The sequence below is a fragment of the Dunckerocampus dactyliophorus genome, chromosome 8, assembly GCF_027744805.1.
Source record: "Dunckerocampus dactyliophorus isolate RoL2022-P2 chromosome 8, RoL_Ddac_1.1, whole genome shotgun sequence".
Classification (NCBI taxonomy): Eukaryota; Metazoa; Chordata; class Actinopteri; order Syngnathiformes; family Syngnathidae; genus Dunckerocampus; species Dunckerocampus dactyliophorus.
Window position 1 is genome coordinate 23,325,799 of NC_072826.1, and position 19,099 is coordinate 23,344,897.

At 41.8% G+C, this 19,099-nt stretch overlaps 1 protein-coding gene across 8 annotated transcripts in view; it reads right to left on the bottom strand.

Annotated features, from left to right (window-relative positions):
* Positions 1-13,708: 13,708 nt before the first annotated feature.
* The window catches only part of fhit (fragile histidine triad diadenosine triphosphatase), a 210,850-nt gene continuing 205,459 nt past the window's right edge, over positions 13,709-19,099 (bottom strand). For all 8 annotated transcript variants that reach the window (XM_054784105.1, XM_054784104.1, XM_054784099.1 and 5 more), the window contains one exon: positions 13,709-14,089. In XM_054784105.1, coding sequence (XP_054640080.1) covers positions 13,982-14,089 — 108 coding nt within the window. In that variant the 3' untranslated portion in view covers positions 13,709-13,981. The remainder of the gene's footprint in view (positions 14,090-19,099) is intronic.

A 19,099-nucleotide genomic window follows, 5' to 3' on the forward strand; every position in this document is an offset into this window, starting at 1 on the left:
CAAGAAATACTAGCAAAAAACACACACAAAAAAACAATAAAAGCCACATAAAAATGGCCAAGTAGGCCTTCTTGAATAAAAACATTTTTAACTGCCTTTTAGAAGAAAAACTCCACATCCTGTAGTGCATGGACACAGTAATACATGCAGTAATACATGCAGTAGTGCATGCAGTACTGCATGCAGTAATGCAGAACAACTGCCACATGCTGGGGTACAATGGGTACAATGTAGTCACGTTTTGAGCAAGGTTTTTTCTGACAATAAAAGGATGTAAATAAAGCAACAAAATGTGTATTGGTGCAGACATAATTTGCATTTCCTACCAACTATTGAGCTGCTGTATATTGCCGTATATTTCCGCATGAACATTTTTCTGTCTAACTACCGTAACGTTGAGTCTTTGGGGTTATCAGAAGAAAAGGAAAGTTTCTCAAGCTACTGACAGAATCTATAATTTAGAGACACACACAATGTTCTCATTGTGTCAGGAAGAATACAAATGAGAACCAATGAAAACAGCAACCCTAACAGCAGTGTCACCATGTGTGAAGTGAGCAAAACCACAGCATGACCTGCTTCATTTGCATCAATGATTCATCATTCATTACTGTTACCCGATAAGTCACATTTGATATATTACTGAGGCGTGGGCATCGTTAGGTCTATTTCGGGGTATTTGCAGCTCCACAAAAAAGTTCAGATGCTGCCGTAAATTACATCAGATTTGTTTTCACGTAAGAAAAACTGTTTCAGGCTTGCACTGAACGCAAACCAGCATAAATATTGGCACAATGTCGGCTCAGCCATATGTTTGGACCCCAAAGCAGACAGATACGGAAGTAAAGCGAAAGGTTTAATGTAACAAAACGTCTTACGTGAATACAGCAGAAGAGCATCAGGGTTAACAAAAGGTGTCAGCAACTTGCAGCGAGGAAAAAGTGCACCAAAAAAATCATGGTAACAAGCTCCAGCGAAGACGCACAAAAATACAAGCACAAGGCAAAACGCAATAATAAGCGAGGCAAAGAGCTAAGGTCGAGGAGTGGCGCAGAACGGAAGACGGTCCGGCATTACAGTGTGGCAAGCAACAGGCTAATAACCTGGTGGCAGATGAGGAGCATGTTGGCTCCGCCTCTTGAACGCCAAAAAAATGACTGTAACAGAGACCAGAGAGCAGCAGACCAGCACAGACGGGCTGATGACAATACCCACTCATGACAATGCAGCATCGCTTCCCGGTCTTGACTGACCCGCTCTGTCTGGCGGTTGGATTGTGGATGGTACCTGGAAGACAAGCTGACTGAAGCACCGAGATCCTGAAGGACCTCCATACCTGGAGCTGAGGATGTCTATAAGACACAAGGTCACACAGAATGCCATGGAAGCGATACACGTGCTTGACCAGTCGAGCAGTCTCCAAGGAAGAAGGAAGCTTGTGAAGAGCTATGAAATCTTGGAAAAGTGATCAGTGACAAGAGAAGGATAGTGTTACCTCAGGACCAGCAGTCCAGTGACAAAGTCCAGGGAGATGCTAGCCCAAAGTTGGGATACAATGGGCAGGGGCTCTAGTAAACCAGCCAAGGGCTGGTGAGAGGATTTGCTGAGGGCACCGACTTAGCAGGCAAAAACCAACTCTGTCAGAGCACATCATGATATCCAGAGGGTACCGTAGACAAATCAATGACTTCTGGTTTAACTCGAGCGTTACGGGTTGCAGCAGTGACAGCAGAATGCAGACCACGTAAATGACAAGCAGGACTCCCAATTGTTCATCTCAGGCTTGAAATAATCAATGATCGGGTTATGGAGTTGCAGCAAGTAAGACCCAACACAAATGGTGCAAACTGAGCAGGCAATACCAAAAAACGAATGAGCTTGTGATGGTTGCCAGAGTCATTTCCGCCAGGAGACGGCCATCAAGATAATTGATATAATTTGACAAACTCGGATGATATAGCCAGGGTCTCCACAGTAGAGGCGCAACTGGAGTCTGCGACAATGATTCCGCTTGACAGTGGTCAGCCTTGGGGACAGGAGCTGGCTCGAAAGGTTGAACAGGAGGAGGGTTGAAGGCAGGGGTGGATCTGCAGGAGCGATCGCAGGCAGGGCAGTCTGCAATGCCAAGGAGGGACTTGCTTCAGATTGTTCTTGATTTGGCAGCTAAGGTCTTTACAAAAAATCCCACTAAGGGCCACTTCGTCATAAACACTGGCAATTGCCAAAATTCTAAACTTGATAGCGTATGAAGCCATTGATATTTCTCCTTGAACCAACTTATCTTCTTATAAAAATGCTGGCACTTGCAACTTTCTTTGGCTCCATTTTGCCTTATTTTGATCAAAAGAAAAGCAGAGACTTGAGGAGAGAAAAATTATTGAATTCAAGAAATAACTCATGGCAAAACAGGAAGGTGGTGTCCGTGCTGATCTTGTTGCCACATCGTGTCCGTTAACAATCACGTCTTGAATTGGGATTCAAAGATTCCACCTGTGAAGCCCTCTAAAAAAACCTCCAAAAACCTCCAACAATGTTTCATATACAAGCTGTAACCACTAACTAGTAATAGGCACAATTGAATTTTGGTGTTGTGATCCAAAATCCACATCTTCATTAATACCACAAGAATGAACGTATCAAAGGGGAACATGTACGCAATATTGTACGATAACCCAGCGTGTACAAGAACCGAGGCAAAATTGGAGCAACCATTTTCATTGAAAAGTGAATCTTCCAAGAACGCGTGTGTTCGGAAACCGAGGTCTGACTGTCTTGTAATATGTTAAAAAAGGGTGTGCCTGAAACATGGTCACATGGTCACTTTTCTCATCCAATAGAAATGTATTATTTCTGGCCGTAATATTGGCAAAGAAGAATATGGCAGGAATGTGAAGAAAACAAGAGAAATTCCATTAAGATTCAATGAACTGCGTAAGCTCAGCGTGATAAAGATAAATAACATACAAATTGCCTGTGATGTTGATATTCCCAGGAGCTGTTCTGGTTGTTTAGAAACGTACTTCTGTTTTTTTCCTTCTTTCTTTACTGCTGCATTAATTCTCGCTCTAAGTGCCGTAGTGAAGTGGTGCATGAATTATCTGTTTTAATCGTGCCAATTACTCAGGCCTTGACACGTGTTTTAACATACACAATAGGTACGTTTGCTGCAATGATTTCAATGTTTGTTTGTCCACACTTTTAAGCAACACGTATGCAGGGTTTTTTTTTCCATAAATGTGTGGCTAAGATCGAGCTGCAGAGAAAAAATAAATCCAAACTGAATGTGCTCTGCTTACAAAGTGTAATTAGTTGGACTGATGAAATCTGACAATCTTGGTTGTGGTCATTTATTTTGGTTTGCAACAACCAATCCAACCCTCCTTTGTATAATGAATGGGCCCAAAACAATACAAATAACATGTGGATTACCATTAATTGGGTAAGAGAAGCAGTCTCCCATGCATGTTACAAAAGTGGCTCCATTCCAGCTAGACTGCACGTGTAACACACTAGGGCAGCCATCACCAAATGGCGGAGCTCGGTCCCGATCCGGACCCAGTGATGGCCCATTACGGACCTGTGACCAATTAAAGTGAATGGGAAATATAATAACATAAACATGCTCGCGGACTGATCGCAGCGGCGGTTTGCGGGCGTAATTACTTCAGTTCATATAGTTACATGACAACAAACGCGGGGAAGTCACTGAAAATGAGCCACTGAAATCGTTTCTTTACTTGCTGAGCGAAGGAGGACCATGGCTTGCCCAAAAGTAAGAACAGTTGATCGAGAAAACCGAACATTTAAGTGAATGGATGAATATAAAAATTGGATTTATTTTAATAATAAAGCCCCGTGTTCATGCATTGTTTGTACAGTCAAACATTTGATTGTTTATTTACTTAATAATAAAAAACTTTCATTTAAAAACTGCATTTTTTTACTGCAAGATTGAAATGACAGAAAATCTCTAATCTCTCTTTAGGAAAACCAACCCGGTGGTTTCACTTTGTTGAAGCAAAACCCATTTCATCTGCTTCTCTTCTGTTCTGGACTACCCTGACATTTGACCTGGGTATAATTTGTCGCCCCGTGAGGATCACATGGTTCATTCGCGCATGCTGATCCACCTCATCAATTGTATATTTTGTTTGCTCAATGATATTTTGCTCTGCTTCTTTCTCTTCCTCAAGAGTGGCGGCAAGGCAGCATTATCATCCAGTAGTACTTTTATATCATCCCATAATAATCATAATAATAATGGATTTGATTTTATAGCGCTTTTCAAGGCACCCAAAGCGCTTCACAATGAAGTGAAGCCATTATTCATTCACTCCTCAGTGATAGTCTACATTTGCAGTCTGACGGAAACGTGGCTGCCAATTCGCGCCTACGCCCCCTCCGAGCACCACCAAACAAGAATGTAAGGGTGACTATAGGGGTGTTAGTTCATGCCTAGAGGGCTCTAATAATGTTAAAAACAGTATTTACAAAGTCATAAACAGGTTTTTTTTATGCTCTAACTACCAAAACATTCCATTTCTAAATAAGGAATCCTGAGGAATTCACATATCACAGTCGGGTCTGAAACAAATTAACTGCGATAAACGAGGGATTACTGTATATATATGGATCCAAACAAGAGGTTTAACTGGTTTGACAGAAACACTGTATTCATTCTATTTTTGCTACCTCCTTAGATGCTTGGATATCTGCAAATCCCTTCCCCAAACATTCATTTCGTAGCAAATCAGCCATGGTGCAGCAAACTGGGGATGTGGGAAAGATAATATGATGCATGGTGTTGTCTTTGACTCAAAGAGGAAATGCTGGTTTGTACCTGAAAGCATGTTTATGATAACTAACCTCCCCTCCGAAAGAGGTTGCAAGCTCCGTGTTTTCAATTTGACATCCACCCCTTGCAGACAAACACCACCGCTGAATCATTTCTCACAAAAGCGGTGCTTCACAGTGGCCACACTTTGTTTGCTGATGAAAGACGTCAATCATCACAGCTTCATTGCTGCAATTCACCCTTGCCAAATATCATCTCTGTTTACTTTCATTCCCTATGCCTTTTATGATGCTGGAGATTTTAATAATAGTAATGGATTAGATTGATATTTGTTTAGGATGCTCTACATCATGAGCTGCCCGAAGCATCTACTGTATATACAGTATGTAACCCACTCACTCAATTCAGTTGTGATACACACGGTGCTACCTGATGGGCAATATCACATGGGAGGTGAATTGGTGGGCGCTACTAAAACATAACACTGGGATCTACGTGCACTTACCCCCCACAGGCATATGACTGACTAGGGTGCAGAGAGGACTGTTACCATGAGCTTGAAAGCCCATGCACACGGTAGCTAACTTAGCTACGCTATAAAACTGATGTCCTGCACAAAATGTTTCCAGCGCTTCGTGTCTCTCAGTCTCTCAACTCCTGTTTCTGGCGTCAACCTCGTCACTAGGGATGAGCGAGTACACCACTATCTGTATCGGTATCAGTATCGGTATCTGTATCTGTATCTGTACCTGTACACCCATCTAAATGATCTGTATTGTGGCTTTACTCGGAGTGGGCGGGGCATAAACCGGAAGTGTGCTGGTTTAAGGGAAATGGGTGGGGACATTCGGTTTTTCGGTACATTATTTTAAGTGCAACATAACCACTAGCTTGTGTAAGCGATCTGTAAGACTTTATTATTGAATTCTTTTTTAATGATCTGTGTGAAGTATTAAAACGAGCATCAGGCCCGTCCCTACTCGTCACTCTCCCTTCTTCATCTTGAGCCCACCCTACAGGAACCCAGTTGGCTAATGATGATTAATTAACTTGTCTCTGATTGGCTGGAACTGCACATTGACACCTGGCTAAACAAATGCACAAGAACGCATTGCTGAGATGTTCGAGGTTCGCTTGAACCTGTGAATTTTCAACTTTTCTACATATTAGTGCAATATTATTAATTTCTCACTTAATACTGATAAACTTACTGATAAACTGAAATTAGCAGTGTGCTGCATAAACCTTTAAATTAGGAGTGTGCTGTGACCAAGTAGTAATAGGCACATTCAAAATAACATGAACTACTTCAGTATTTTGCCGTATTTTGGTCATTTTAAGCAGTAGGCAGCTCAAATAAATTATACTCACCCAATGAATATAACATTGTTTCGTACTGCATTTATTATTCATTGCATGAGAATGTGTTGCACCTTTTGGGTACGGTTGACCTCTTTCTTTTCCTAACAACACACATTTGGTCCAAATAAATTTGCCACTTTGTCACTCCGCAATGGATTTTGCAAAATGCCAAATACTGACTAACCTACTGCCCAAGGGCAGCTAATAGTAAATCATAACCACTACTTTGCATTGTAAAATGTTGTGTCATGAATAAGCAAATCCTTGCCAAGTGCATCTCAGCTTTTGTCACGCTGTAAAATCGCATGTTATCTTGTTTCTTGTAGCTCTACAGTTAGCGTTCGCATTGCAACATAACCACTAGCTAAAGCAAGCATAAAGTGTTATAAAGTCACGCGCTGTGATTATAATAGTTGGTCATTTTACTAAAACAACTCCTCAGCAAATCACCACCTGGTCGTGGTTGAGGGATTTGGGGGCCCGAGTGATCGTAAGAGCTATGTTGTCCGGGGCTTTATGCACCTGGTAGGGTCTCCCAAGGCAAACAGGTCCAATTGAAGCTGGAGCCAGGAGTAAGTCCAACCTGTTCAAGGCTGAATGTCGGCCTTTGTAGAGGCTGCCCTGTGACAATGCTTCTGTTCATTACCTTTATGCACAAGGTTTGCAGGAGAAGCCAATGAGTATAAGATTAAATTCAGTACTCCAAACCCGAGGCCTTAGTCGAAAAAGGGTGGATTGTGCGAGTGAAGTCTTGCCTCAGGTTGAGGTGTTCAAGTATTTCGGGGTCTTCTTCATGGTGCGATATAAACAGATGGATACTGCCGACGCTTCACCAATTCAGGTAAACGTTTGATCAGAGAGACAAACTTGATTTGAACTTTTGATGAATGAGATGAATAGACGGCCTATTAATGTAAATACAATTGACCTTTCAGCTTTAACCAGGTTGGTCTTGATGGGAAGAAAATGCTGCCAGAGTGCGATGGATGTACGGATCTGCAGTGTTCCTCTGGTCGACACTTTGGCTAGCTCAGCAGCATCTTGGCAGATTGAGGATTGAATCTATTTGACTGGGATTAGAGCTGGCCGGGCTTGATAAAAATGTGTTTCAAGCTCACATTGCTTTAATAATGTCAAGAAAAAGCAGTACGCTTAAAGTGTCAAATCAATTCTGCAAAGCAGGGAAAAAAAGAAGTTTGCCCGAGCTTCACCTCTGGCACAAGATAGTGTCAAGTCATCAGGTTTAAATCCACGGGCACGCTGCTCACAATGGTTGGATTATATAGCATGAATCTAAATGAAGTGCTCATTAAAGAAAACATATGAGCTACGTGGAAAACTCGCTTACTGGCGCAATCACTGACAAGGCACTGAAATTAGATTTGTGATGAATGTGATTGTTCTTTATGGTAAGAATATAAAGATTTACCCAAAGTGTTGCAGTAATGTGAATGCTCATGAAGGACACTGTTTCGTTCAGTTGAACTGCGATGTAATCCGACATCATAATTAAAGATATAGATAGTGCATATCCGTATTCCAAATGTGTAAGCAGCACCACCATCTGCTAGCACAGCAAGAGAACATCACAGAGATGAAGATATTACTGTGGTGTCTTTTACACTCTCACAACCTGTTTCTGTCCAAACATCGTGAAGAAAGGCTTCTGTTGGTAACTTCTTAAATATACTGTATGCTGAGAAATACAAGTGCACAAGCAAGCCCAAGGAATATATCTGTGCGATCATGACGTTTATGTTGGAATCATACAATGCTGTAGGCCAGAGGAGTAACTGTGGTGACAAAAAGTGAGTAAAAAAAAACATGAAACGCAAAACAAACATGTTTAGAAATACAAATGAACTTTCACTGTCGCTTCTTTTTGTGTTTTGTTTTTTTTTTTAAATGTCAATGCTATGTTCACACTGCAGGTCATTCAGATCTTTTTGCTCATATGTGACCAGTATCTGATTTTTTCATGTCAGTTTGAACAGCACAATTCTGAGTTTTTCAAATGTGTATGTGGCTATAAATCCAATATGTATGCCACGCGACTGCAGTATGAACGGTCAGGTCGCATATATCCCACCTATACGTCATCGAAAGCCGTGTATTGCCGTGCTTACCGAGACTTTAAAAGGTACTCACGGATGTAGGCAGTCATCGAAAGGTGTGGCTTATCGTGCAAGACTCGGAACGTCACGTCACCCGAGTCTCCCGAGAACCGCTCGGGTCTTGACAGCTGTGGGCAGGTGGGCGAGGTCGCTTGGGCCAGCGCTGTGGTAGTGCTTACTACAGGTCTTAAGTCAGGTTTTAAGCCCCGCAGTAGTGTGTTGAGGGGGGCGCCCAAACTGTCCATCATGGCCTCCTGACGTGCCGATAGTTCCTGGAGGCAAGTTCCCATGGAGGTGAGCTGCTCTTCTTGCTTTCCAAGGTGTGCGCTTGGCTGCGCAGGGCCTTCTTTACAGGATCCTACTCTGCATGGTCCATTACTCTGGTTGGTTCTTTCTGTTACGGTGTGTGCGGTGGACCACAGAATGCAGAGGCAGATGGAGCAACTTCACAGTTCTTTTAATGTCTCCAGATACAGGTTCAAACAGTGGTGAGTAACAACAAATGTACAACTACATGCGCTGGCAATGTAAAAAGTCCTCTGGCTAGGAAGGGAGGGACAGCTGGACTCTACCCAGACGAGCGGAAGACACGGCTCCAGAGCTGCAGGACAATGATGAGATAGCTTGAAGGTAGCAAACACAATGTGGCATGGGTCAGCCTTCGGTGCGAAAGGAGAAGAACAAGCGTCTCCCAGTGGTAGTAGTGGGTGGCCTGATAAGGAGCAGGTGCGTCCAGCTGTCAGGGCTCCACCCGAGCGCCCAACTGTAGAGAAGAGAAGGAGAGCGAGCGCAACAAAGCACAAAAGCAGGAGATCGTCACAGTATGAGCTGCATTACCTTGCTATAATCTCCTGGGAGCGATATGGTGACATAATGGCATACATATTCAGAATAATGAAAACAAGCCATTAATTCCATTTATTTACATGATAGTAGGGCTGCAACTAACGATTATTAACGATTAACGAGTCGATTAATCTCACGCTTGTTGTTTGGTACTCGGTTAAGCCCTAGACCAGGGGTCTCAAACTGAAAAGTCTGGGCTGCATCAGCTATTGGGAGTAGGGCTGGGAATCTCAGGGTACCTCACAATACGATACGATTTGCAATATATGGCTCACGATAACGATGATATCTGACACAAAAAAATAAATAATTTCAGAGTTTGTAGCTTGCTGCAATCAGATGGGTTATGCTCCATCTTACCCATATCCCTAATGAGGATGGTACAGAAAATGAATGGAATTTTTACAGCACATTTTAACCAAAATACAAGCAGCAATGCTGTTTTAATCTCCTTCAGAAAACACAACATCTCATGTCTCTCAAGTAGATCAACTCTATAAAGTAGAAGCATAACAAAAATAAATATTTATTGTAGAACGGCAGTAGTGACGTATTCACTGGAAAAGACAGGCAATGACTCATATAACATTGAGCAGCACTACAATTTTGACAATAAATGACGTAAACTAAACACACGTCTCTTCATTGAATAACAACATTTTAATATAAAAACACATTTTTTTTTACTGTGACGAACTTGTTTGGTGTTCATGTCTGTCGTACCGCCCGTGTGTCCTAATTTCGTCAGACACTTCTTCCATACTACAAGGTCTGTCACGTCTTGTTTTTGATATTGTGGCGATGACCCCAGGATGCAGGAAGTAGAAAGCAATTGCAGGAAAAACGTATCTTTTAATAATAGCTGCAGTGCAGCGGCAGGAAGTCAAGTTAGACAGGTTTGCAGCAGCGTGTCAGGCTTTCACAAACAATGCAACAACAAACTAAGATGCACGCACCTGAACTAAATAGAAGGAGAACTCAAATTAGCAACAGGTGCAAGTGATAAAGGAAAAAGCAAAGCTGGTGGAGACAAACCAGGCAAAACAGGAAGCACTACCAAAATAAGAGCAAAAAACAGGAACTAAGGCATAAAAGTGGAAACAAACTAAACTGTCACGCAGGCTAACTCATGGATCGTGACAGTACCCCCCCATCAAGGATGGATGCTAGACGTCCAAAAAGTCCAAAGTCACAACAAAACAATGAGGGATGGGTGGTGGGAGGACCGGTGGTGGGTCAGCGCCGCAACCCCCCCACGGGACGGCCTGCACGGTGAGCAAGGCAAAGGAGGCAGAACGGCAGGTCCGGCGGAGCGAGTTGCGGAACCCCTCCGGAGAACGGCCAGGATGGTGAATCTGGCAAAGGAGTTGGGACCCCCTCCGGGGGTCGGCTAGAACTGGCTCCATCCTCTTACTTATTTAGGAGAGTCTCTCCTGACTCTCCTAAATCTTCAAACTATCTCTTCCCAAACTATCTCCAAAGTAGATAAATGCTATCCAAACTCTATAATCTCTATCCAGATGCTAAAATGACTGCAACTCCTCATCAAAAACTCACATTTTGAACGGAGCCTGAGGGGTCTGTATTGCCTTCAAGCCTCGCACCAAAATCTGAACCACTGCCCGAAGCAGTCACGTGGTACAGCCGGGCAGCGAGGCTTCAGACGTCATCATTTTCAGCTCCTCCCCTAAATGAAGCGAGCCTCGAAGCGCTCCCTCCATTACTCGACACACGCTTCGAAGCCTCCGCACATCTCGTAACATCACTAGTGCCCCGATTCAGCTTTGTCACTTCCAATACTTTTAGCCTTGAATATCGTCTGATACCAATATTGATCCGATATCACCACAGATGATGCGTATTTTTATTACTTGTTCTGTCCCATGGAATGTTAGAAAGGCTTGATCATGAGATATTAGTCAAACAGTCAGCAACAGCAGGTATGAGAAAAACAGACTCATTTACTTCTTGATGCATCTGGTGTACAGTTTTATCCACAGCAGGCATAATGTTGCGAGGTTAGAGGTGCTCAATGAAACTTATAAACCCCACATTACTCAACCAATGACTTTTTGTTGTCCCGTGGGAGTTTCTCACTCTTTGCAAATTTTTCAAATAGTGGTGGATGATTGAGGAAACTTGCGAAAATCTTCAAGCCCTTCATTGTGATGCTGCTCAAAGGTGCGATGAGGTTGAACTTGAACTTTCCTGGTTGTGTGGCAGCACTGGAAGCTTGTACATGACAAGTTTTGCACTCAAATGTGTTTTTCAGACGTTAATGAAAAATACTGCCACGCGTCCGACATCACTTGAACTCCTTGCTAAACACACTGGAGCACGCTGTTGTTGTGATCACGTGGGTTCTACATGCTGAACAGAAGTGCTGGCGCGGAGTTGGGAATAGACCTCATGTATCGGAGTGCCAATATCTGAGATTTTAGACAAACCCCTTACAGTTAGTGATTTGGTCCACAGCATATCAGAAAAAATGCAAAAGTGTGGATCACTGTTTTCCAAAGTTTTGTTTCTTTTGCCAAAAAACAAAGATATTAGGTCTGCTTTCATGGATGACTAAGGAAATTAAAAATTATTCACATTTGAGAGGCTGAAATCAGAGGATATTTACAATTTAAAATCCAAAAACGATTAATCAAATACCAAAATAGTTATCGATTAATTGGATAACCGATTACTCATCAATTAATCAATTAATTGTTGCAGCTCTAATGATGCACATTGCTTTACTGAGTCTGGGAAAAGTATGGCATTTTCAAATGTCAAATTTGGAGGAACCCTGCAAACAGTGATTTGTGGGTTACATGTACAATGCATACTGCATACATATTATAGTACTGAGGTCAGGGGCGCCGTATGGGGTGGAAAAGTCAGGACAATTCCAAGGCCCCCTGTCAAAAAGTAGAGATGTGGTGACAAAAGCAGCCAACGGGGGGCCCAATGTGATTTTTTTTTTCATGGGCACAGAATTCCTGGCGGTGTCCCTGACTAGGGTAACTAACTAACCAACTTGAATTTCAAAAATAATTTAATAAAAAAACACTGAATGTTAATTTCGCAGCCACATCGTGTTTTTGACAACAATCAAGTCTTCCGTGAAGGTAAACGTAACTTTCAATGTTCATTTATCCCCTTGTTCTGTGTTGTGTTGAACTTACATGATTTCTTATGGGAAAAAACCTATTTGGTTAGAGTAGGTTTCAGTTAGAGTTGGACCTCCTGGAACGGATTAATGACGCTAACCAACATTCCACTGTACTGTACATGTACCATTATACCGCTTGTGTCTATATATGCCTTGTGATGGGCTGGTGACCATTCCATGGTATAGTCCAGTCAGATGGGATAGGCTCCATCTTCACACACAACCATGAACGAGATAAGCAGTAGAAAATGGATGCGTAGTGTAAAATGTGGCAGGTGACCTAAATGACATGTAAAAAACGCAAATGGTGAGTAAAAAGACTGCAATTCAAAAAGATTACTTGTCTTATTTTGTAAAAGACATACTGTATGTCTAAACCATACACCAAAACAAAAGTCCTCCATGTATGAATGCATAGCATTCTCAGGAATATCATGAACGTTTGTATTCATTTTATTATTATTGTATTCCACTCTCAGGTGACCATGACATCGTCGATAATCTGAATCTGATACTGAAAAAAAGGGTATTTTCAGATTTTGCATTTGTCAAACAGGGTGAAACCAACCCATGATGCAGAGGAACACAGCCAAAAGATAACAAAAATGTTTAATGAGAACAAAAGTACAACGCAAATAAGAGAGTCAATAAGTAACAAAACAGAAAACACTGACAGCAAAAGGCTGACAGGGAAAAAAGTAACACTGGAACAAAAAACACTGCGGGCTAACACAATCCGGAGACTAGTGGAAATAGCGACTTGCAACTATGTCAGGAAGCACGAGGCAAGGTAAGAACAGGCAGCGTAACCAACGGGAGCCAGAAAGCAGGGTAGAAGGTACAGGAGCCGGGCGAAGCGGTGAACAGGTGAGTCAGGAGGTACAGTCTGGCAAAGAAGCATGGCTGCTGCTGTGCTTAAGAAGGTCGAGCAGGTAATTGCTTGCAGGTGTGCCCAGGAGTCTTCGTGCACTGCAACCAAGAAGCTGACAGGCGGCAGCAGGGCGACAGACACAGAACATAACAAAACCTCCATTTTATAGAGAACAACTTATAGTTTTACATGCAGAAAACAATGTGAATGTGTTTATAAATGAGGAATGAAATGGATAAATGAACATTTAACATCACGTACCTTTATTGAACACTCTTGTTATGAAGACAGCAAGGAGCGTTTCAACACCTTCCATCGTTTGTGATCTCTGTTTTGTTAACACCTTTACCTTTTTCCCACGTTCAGCTTCCTTCCTTCCTTCTTAGTCAGGATCGAACCTATTGTTGATGCGGCAAACAGACTAGTTTGTGTAACATTCTCATTCGAGTTTGCCAAATAAATGTGCCTTGGGCACCGTCGGATTGCGTACACTAAGTATCGCCACATGTGGTCTTGGGTGTGTGATCCAAGATGGCTGAATAAACAAGTAATGCTGGGAGTATCCTCCACATCTTTATTAATACCACAAGATTCTATGTACCAAAGGAGAAATTACAACAGTTTGTTCTGTGCAATATTGTACGATAACCAAGACAGATTCTAACAAGGAATATAATTGTAGCTATCTGAGTACATTTATAACACATTTTTCTAACAATGTCTTTTTCACTTGTTTTATTTATAGGTTTCGTTTTCTTTTGCATGTGCTGCAGGCCAATAAAACATAAGCTCAAAGCGCAAATGGCCCCGAGCCGCACTTTGGACACTTTGGTCTAAGGGTTCTCAAGTTGTTTCCTCAAGATGGAGGCTTCTTCTGCCATCTCTTCCTCCGATCTCCACTTTGAAGGAACGTCCTGACCTTGGCGATCATGTTTCTGGAGCTGCAAATGTAAAATGAAAACGAACATTTCTGAAACGTTTGCCATCAGAGAACTGAAGCTCACTATCCTAACCAAGTTAAGTTAAGCTGCCAAGAAGATCTTGCGACAGTCGCCAAATTGCCAGCACTGCTTCCATTTGTCACACATGTTGATATTCTGCATCACCATTGCATATCGTGACACCTTCATTGTTACCATAGCAACATATGCAGATTGGTCAAAGCAATCTGATCACTTGTAAAAGCAATAAAGTAAATCCAATTTTTCTGCAGTGTGATCATAGCCTAAGATCTAAAAGACAAAATTATAACAACACAGCCTACATGGCTCTCTCTCGGTCCTTAAAGCTGAGAGTAAGCTTTGTGCTTTTATGTGCTTTTGAACATCTTAAACCGTGGCCCATTTTGTAGAAACCGACATTTCCAAAATAAATGATATGCGAGTTTGCATGTACAAGGTGTACATGGGTGATGTAGTAAAGACTGTGATGCTTATTGTACGTACGTAAGTGAAAATGCACATGCAGTGCCCTCCAGAAGTATTGGAACAGTGAGGTCAATTCCTTTATTTTTGTTGTAACCTGAAAACATTTGAGTTCTGAGACATCAAGAAATTAATAGAACAGCAGAGAGTAACATTTCAGCTCTTATTTCCAGGTATTTCCATCTGGATCAGATGCACAACCTAGAAGATAGCACCTTTGTGCTATCATGTGACTGACATGTTTGACTTGTTGCCCAGGTGTGTCCTATTACATTACTTATTCAATCAATAAGTAAGTGGCTTGGTTCCCAGCAAACAATATAACCACCCTCGACGGTCTTGCACTCCCCCTCGAGAGAACCTTGGGATCATCTTTGATCAGGATCTTTCCTTTAGTTCCCAAATACAACAACTGTCAAGAACAGCATTTTTTCATCTACGACACATAAAAAAACCTCTGAAATTTCCTGCCACTACTAGATACCGAAAAATGAGTTCATGCTTTTGTGACCTCCAGGTTGGATCATTTTTACTCCTTGTTAATAAGTTCCGCCGAATAAATCTCTCAGGACCCTTCAGTTGGTGCAAAACACAGCTGCATGAGTTTTAACCAGAACCGGATCACATTTCACCCGTACTAGCCTCACTGCACTGTTACATGTAAAAGTTTGAAAGTTTGAGTTCAAAATTCTCCGTCTTACATATACCTGTAAAGCACTACACAGTCAGGCACCAGGATATCTTAGAGAGCTTCGAGTGCCTGATCAAACCAGTAGAACACTACGCTCCCACAATTTACACGTACTCGCGACTCCTGGAATTTTTATAAGTAGAATGGCAGTTAGAGCCTTCAGTTATCAGGGTCCTCTATTATGGAAACATCTCCTTGACTCAGTTTGGGAGGCAGACACCCTCTCACTATTTAAAAGTAAACTCATAACTCACCTTTTTGCTAGAGCATATAGTTAGACCAACCCCGTTCTTTGGATAAAGACTCTGCCGTTTTCTCACTCGATCTAGCATCTATCCCTCAACTCTGTTTTTGCTATCTTAACCCAACCGGTCGAGACAGACAGCCACCCCACAGAGCCTCAGTTTCTTTCCCAGAGGGAGTATTTCCTTGCCTCTATCACCAAGTGCTTGCTCATGTGGGATTTCAGTCGGTTTCTCTTTTCATTTATGAGGAGCATGATAGACTTACCTATAATTAATTTCATATTGCGTAGGATAGGTAGGATAGACTGCATTTAGAGGTGAAAACAACATGAAAATCCAAGAGCTGTGAAAAACAAGCAAATGTGAATCTGAGAAAAGATGGAAAATCAAGCAGAACCATTGCATTGCAACACTGGCCATAGTCAGTACAACCATTTGGAATGTTCTGAAGAAGAAAGAAAGCACTAGTGTACTAAGTAACAGACATGGAACAGGTATGGTAAACCAAGGAAAACATCAGCAGACAGAATGACATGACATGACAAAAACATAGTGAGGCTTCTTAAGCTTAGAAGAAATACATTTGAAAAGAAAGAAGTTAAGCAAATGTGGTGTAACCAATGAATAATAGGAGTGTAACAGCAACTATTAGGGTGTTATTTCATGTGTACTGGGATCTAATAATGTTAAAAACCGTATTTAGAAAGTCATAAACAGGTTTTCTATGCTCCAACTCTGAAAATGTTCCATTCATTAACACTGAATCCTATATGGCGGAAATTCATTTAACGCAGTCGGGTCTGGAACCAATTAACCGCTATAAACGAGGGACGATTTTAAAAGTAATTGAGTTTCCCAATACTAGCCCCTAGTACCGGGAACGCATGCTTTTAAAATGTATGTATTTTTCCAATTTCATGGCTTCATTCGATCACATTTTTCCAAAAATATATAAATTAATAAATCATATTGTTTCGTTTTTTGCCTAAATTAAGCATGTTGAAGCATAAAAATGGCTACATGAAGTAGAATACAAATATAAGGCATTCAAAAGACACATTCAAAGACGCTGATGTAGTATACAGTTTGAACTCTCAGCATAGTTCAGTCCCGCACAGCCGTTGCCCCCACTGCAACAGACTTTTCAGTGCAAGAATTGGCCTTATCAGCTCTCTTCGCACACACCTCATATATCATGCAGAATTCAAGGTCATCTTTGCCTGCATCGTCACCCTTCTTATGTCTACTGTATTGGGTAATAGGAGTGTAAAGGTGACTATAGGGGGTGTTATTTCATGTCTTCATGGGCTCTAATGTTAAAAAACTTATTTAGAAGGTTATAAAGTTGTCAGTGCTCTAACTACGAATTCCATTTATAGTAGAAATCTTACTTAGTGGAAATTCACTTATCATGGTTGGGTCTGGAACCAATTAACCTCAATAAGGGTTTACTGTACTGGAAGCTTTCAGGCAAATGAGATACGCATGGTCTTGTCAGCTCCGCACCCTGCTGGGGCTCGAACCCACAAATCTCGACTAAGGGGCGATCCACATGGAAACGTTTACAGGTCAAAACGGCAAAGTATTTTATCGTCTCAGACTCTCATCCACATGGGAACGGCGTTCTGGGTGACCTGAAAGGGTATTTTTTCAAAACGGCTTCCAGAGTGGGAAAATCTGAAAACGCTGGATCGCCATTTCTGTATAAAGTAGCAATATGCTAAAAACAATGACGTCACCGCTCAGTTGCTGTCACGTGACCAGAAGAACAAACGGGAGCCCCGAGCTCGAAACTACAACAGCAAAGGCGGACTTCAAAACTGTGTTTGTGCTGCAGTTGGCGCTATTAGCACTATGACAAAACCTTGTGGCCCTCTATAAACGACACGTGGAGCAGAGATACATACGCAATCACATGCGTTGGATTTTTACAAACCCACCAGGGTGTCAAGCAAGAAGGGCCACCAGAAGACAAAGTGACGGACTTATGCGCCTGCGTCATTTCTTCTTCTATAGTACGGGGTGTCACGTGTCTGTTCACAGCGCCACATGTAGATGTGCTTTGTGTATTACATCGTTTTCACTCAGTGACCCGTTCTCGTCTGGATGCAACTATTTACTAATCTGGGACAGTGTGGAAGCAATTTTTTTTTCAACCTGCCAAAAAAAAAACCCCGGGAACGTTCCCGTAAGGACAGGACCTAAGGCAACTCACCGCAGCCTCATCTCATGTTTCTGCCTAGTATTTGATCAGGAAATTAGCAAATTCAGCATTTTTTTCATTTAAAAATACAACACTGCACAACCACAGTTTAAGGGACAAATATTAATATTTATGTTACTATTCGTTTTTCTTAAAATGATTATGACTCCCCTTACCACACGTACACTAGCATGAACACACACTATATTTTTAGCAATAGAGCCAGCAACCATTCACAGTTGGAAAGAAAATATCTGGGAGGGGAACAAGAAATTTCAGTTAATTAACCTCTGCTAACCCCATTTTCTCCTGTGGTGGCCGGGTGTTGGACAGCGCAGAGGCCACAATCTTATACGTCAAATGCTTTACGCTTTCATTAAGTCGTGACCCCAACATGGTGACCCAGGAGTCGACTTGACCTCTGTGCCATCTGCAGCCAGCACGGATAAAAATCCCCTTATGGCACTGTGGCCAACAATCAGTATACTTCATGAGAAAAGCCCAACATGTAGGAATCCTGAATGACATCAGTCTGGGTCAAGACCCTGCCCTTCCTCACACTAGACGTGTAATAAACTAATCCATGCCCACCCTATCCCAAGGTGCGGGATGTTGTGAACATACAGCAGCTGATGACATTTTGCATATGCATGTTCTGGGTCGGTTGTTCAAAACTGGGTTATTGTTTTAACCACTGGTTAAGTAAACTTCCTGGTTAAGCTGCCTTCATGATGCCATACTGTCATGTCTCCTTACGTGCATTGCTGATGTCTGCGTTATGCATTACTTCACACTTCACTGTACATTGCAGATTTTCACCACATGACAAATGATTTATATTTGCAAGACAAAAAAACATGCTTTTAACTGCCTGATTTTAAAGGAAACTATTTTACTGAACCGTGTTAAGCTTGCAAATTCGATCTTAGTCATGTTTAAGAACAACTATTGTGATGGAATAATTGTACATAGAGCTATTTGAGGCTTTATCGGCGTCACAAGGTTGTATTTTCATGAACTTTTTGAGGCAATAGTGACATTGGGCCTCATTCACGAAACGTTCTTACGCACAAATGTGTTCGTAAAGCCTTCTTACGAAGATTTTTGGCATTCACGAAACCTATTCTCAACTCACAGTTCTTAGATCTAAGAACAAATTCTACGAACGCTCAGGAGGACTCTTACGCACAAGCAAAGCTTGCACTTTCAATGCCCAATCGCCCTCATGATGGATTTTGCAACCTGATCCCAAAAAATGTAGTGCAAATAAAATATCACAACAATTATTTATCATCAAAACAACAAAAATATACTCCATGGATAAATATATATTTAAATCCCAATTCATAAAAAAAAAAGTAGCTGGCTGGAAGTGCGCTGCGCAGAGA